Source organism: Myotis davidii, unplaced genomic scaffold, assembly GCF_000327345.1.
Source record: "Myotis davidii unplaced genomic scaffold, ASM32734v1 scaffold185, whole genome shotgun sequence".
Lineage (NCBI taxonomy): Eukaryota > Metazoa > Chordata > Mammalia > Chiroptera > Vespertilionidae > Myotis > Myotis davidii.
Genome location: NW_006297811.1, coordinates 5,032,394 through 5,035,546, shown reverse-complemented (window position 1 = coordinate 5,035,546; position 3,153 = coordinate 5,032,394). Strand labels below are relative to the sequence as shown.

The 3,153-nt window shown below is 38.7% G+C and overlaps 1 protein-coding gene across 5 annotated transcripts in view; it reads right to left on the bottom strand.

Annotated features, from left to right (window-relative positions):
• Window positions 1-3,153, bottom strand: part of ORC3 (origin recognition complex subunit 3) — a 70,688-nt gene that overhangs the window by 7,227 nt on the left and 60,308 nt on the right. For all 5 annotated transcript variants that reach the window (XM_015570322.1, XM_006773489.2, XM_006773490.2 and 2 more), the window contains one exon: window positions 2,788-2,888. In XM_015570322.1, coding sequence (XP_015425808.1) covers window positions 2,788-2,888 — 101 coding nt within the window. The remainder of the gene's footprint in view (window positions 1-2,787; window positions 2,889-3,153) is intronic.

Genomic DNA, 3,153 nt, shown 5'->3' with positions numbered 1-3,153 from the left:
GCAAGCCTCATGTTCACTTCAGCTCCCTGGCTGCCAGCCGCCATCTTTGTTGGCAGTTAATTTGCATATCGCCCTGATTAGCCAATGGGAAGCGTAGTGGAGGTATGGTTAATTACCATGTTTGTCTATTATTAGATACGATGTTTAGAATTCCTAAGGGAAAAAGTCTTTTTTAATATCCTCAAAGTATCTCCATCAGAGGTAATATATTTGCCTATATTTTGTTTCCACTGGGCTACATTAAGGGAACAACAACTATAAACCTGGAGATTGGCACAGAAACATTCTTCTGCAACTTATTTGCTGTGAGAAGAAATATGCAATTAGTTGGACACTACAGCATCTACCATGCTCATTTTGGATTCAGATCAGAGAGGTGTTTTTAGGGAACTGGTAGAACCACTTAGTATCAAGGGCTAAAAAGTTGAAGCTTGTATTTTGGTGAAAACCGTTAACTTAGTCTCTGCTCTCAGTAGTCTCAATAAGGCTCATGGTACACTGGGAACCCTGCCTTTTGGAGTCTATTGCTTATTTTTAATTTTTTCCCCCCAAGCAATATGTTTAACTGGATAATTTCCACAAACTATATATGAAGTTTCTAACTATCACAATTCAGTGAAGTACAAAACATTAAGTAACAGGCTGTGGGAAGAGAAGGCAGCACCAATGGTAGCACCTTCCAATCTTGGTTGGCCTAGGGGTAGCGGGTGTGGACGGTTTCTTTTAAAACAGAGCCCCTCCTTTCAATGTACAAAAGAATTACTACTGATATAAAATTGAATTGCAAACAAAAGTAGACTAAAATGAAAACACTACTCTACTTTGGGGTGGAAATGGGAGAAAAGAATGAGTCCTTCAGAGTCGGAGGGGAGAGTTGTGGGGAGGTTATGTGGCCACTCAACACTGTTTCACTTTTACTTTCAGTGGTTTCAGGAAGGTCCGATTTTTCTTTTCTTCCCCTTGGTATTTGCTTTGAAGTTTGCCAAATGTCCACAAGGCCATCTTGACTTTCCTCAAACTTTTTCTAGCCACTCCCTTTCCCATTTAGCTTTTTGAACTTAAATCTCTTCCTTTGTCACTTCCTTTCAAGCATCTCTTTGGCTTCTCTCTTCCTTTTAATTTCCAGCTCAGCAAAGTTTCACGGTCTATTTGTATATCACTTGTTTGAACAGCTCTAGATCACCTTCCTCCAGAACTCCAAGCTCTTCTCGAACAACTGTAATGTGACTGATCCTTGGCAACAGTATGGAGAAATAACGAGGGCCTTTTGACAGATGTCATCATACGGGGCCTGGGACTTTCCACAGTCAGCCTCTCGCTGGGCTTTAGCAGCCACATAACTTCTCGGGTCCCTTTTAGCTCTAATATGCTACAAATCCTAATCTCTTTCCTCCTGGGAGAGTCAATCTTAGTAAAGAAAGTCAATCCTAGTAAGGAAAATTTTGTGATTTCACAACATATTTCAATCATGTTCAGTTTTATTTTAGTAACTACTCAGAAAGGTAAAAGGTCAGACATATTAGGTCAAAGATCACAAATGGGAAATGGTTGTCTGGTTTCAGAGCCTACAATTTGAGATTTGTGAGAACTAAAAAAGGAACCTGATATTCGGCTTAGAAATTATGCTACAATTCATTGCAAAATTATTTTTAGCAACTGCAATGGTCACAACCTGGTAAAAGGGAAGATCCAGGAACTTGGGTCAGGAAATTGTAAGAACAGGGAAGCCAGCAGGGCAAGATTAACTCTACGAGTTCTAGAAGGTCATTTCTGGTTTGTAGGTCAGTTCAACATTGCATTGCATCACTTTTATATGACACATTTCTCTCACTGTAAACTGCCTTTGTCATACTTGGTTGGTCATTTGGACCTCTTTCATGACATTAGTAATTTCTCCCCAGTGACTAGGAACAATGACTCTGCCCCTACATTGTCCTGGAAAATGGAACTTTTCACTTTCAAGGAGGTCAGGTAATTTATCAGAAAACCACTTTTTGTCTTCAATAACTGAGCTGCTATATTTTTAGTACTTGATTCTATTCAGAGTCTAGCTGGCTGTTGAGTTAGACTGCCATTAAAATATAATCAGTAATGATAAATAACAGTTTGTTTTCCTACTCTTTAACTATTAAGTCATTTTCTTTTTCTCAGTTGCCTTGTTTTTCTATAGCAATGATCTGGGTTTTCCAAAAAAGAATCATCTTTAAAAAACAAGCAAGACTGGTAGACTTCTAAGTTTGCTATGAGTACATTTCTCAACATGAATTTAGTGCTGATAATGAGTCGCACAGGTATTCTCTAGAATTGTAAGTCCTTTCTTTACTCGGGATAAAATAGGACATTACGGCTAGTCTGCTCTGGGGCTTGGCCCAGGTCCAGCATACTCTTAGCAGAGATAGAGAAAGAATAAAGTGCAATAATCTGAACAATAAAGATTTAATTCAAAAAAAAAGAGAATAAAGTGCAATGCAAACACTGTGTTATTAGAGAGGGGGGAAATGCTTTCTGTTTTCATCACCACCCCTCCTATCCCAGCCTAATGAACTAGATCAAATTTAAACCTGTATTTTTGAACTAGCTGTAAAAGAATGCACTAAGTCATTTTATTTACACATCTTCATAAGGATGGAAAGATGATCAAAATTACAATTCTAAGCTGGAAGGAGGAACCTGAAAAGCACAAAGCCTAATCTAGGGGGAAGTGTCCCAAAATGGGTATGGATGCTATCACATCAGTGCTATTTGGGAAAATAGTCAGATTTTTAGCTCTTAAGAGCAACCACTCACCTCACCAGACTGTCAATGAAGTTCACAACTTTTTCTCTCAGGACTTCAAACTTGGTTTGTTTCTTTCCTGTTCTTCTTAACTCCTTCATTTCCAATAGTGACTGTGGATGGAAAGAACATAGCTTTTCTGGTGATTTGGAGAAAGAAAACCCCTCAGAGGCAGCTGATGCCCTTTGCCTAAGACAGAATATGCAAGAAAGAATCAGATCAAAATGGGTTCTATTTTATTTTTAAGGTCTGGAAAGAATCCTCCTAGTGTTTTGCTCCAAACAACTGAGTAAATCAGGGAAAGAAGAAGAAAAGGGCAGTTAACTTCGTTACTAAGTTATATGGCAGAGTGCTCACTATCCACAACTCATTACTTCC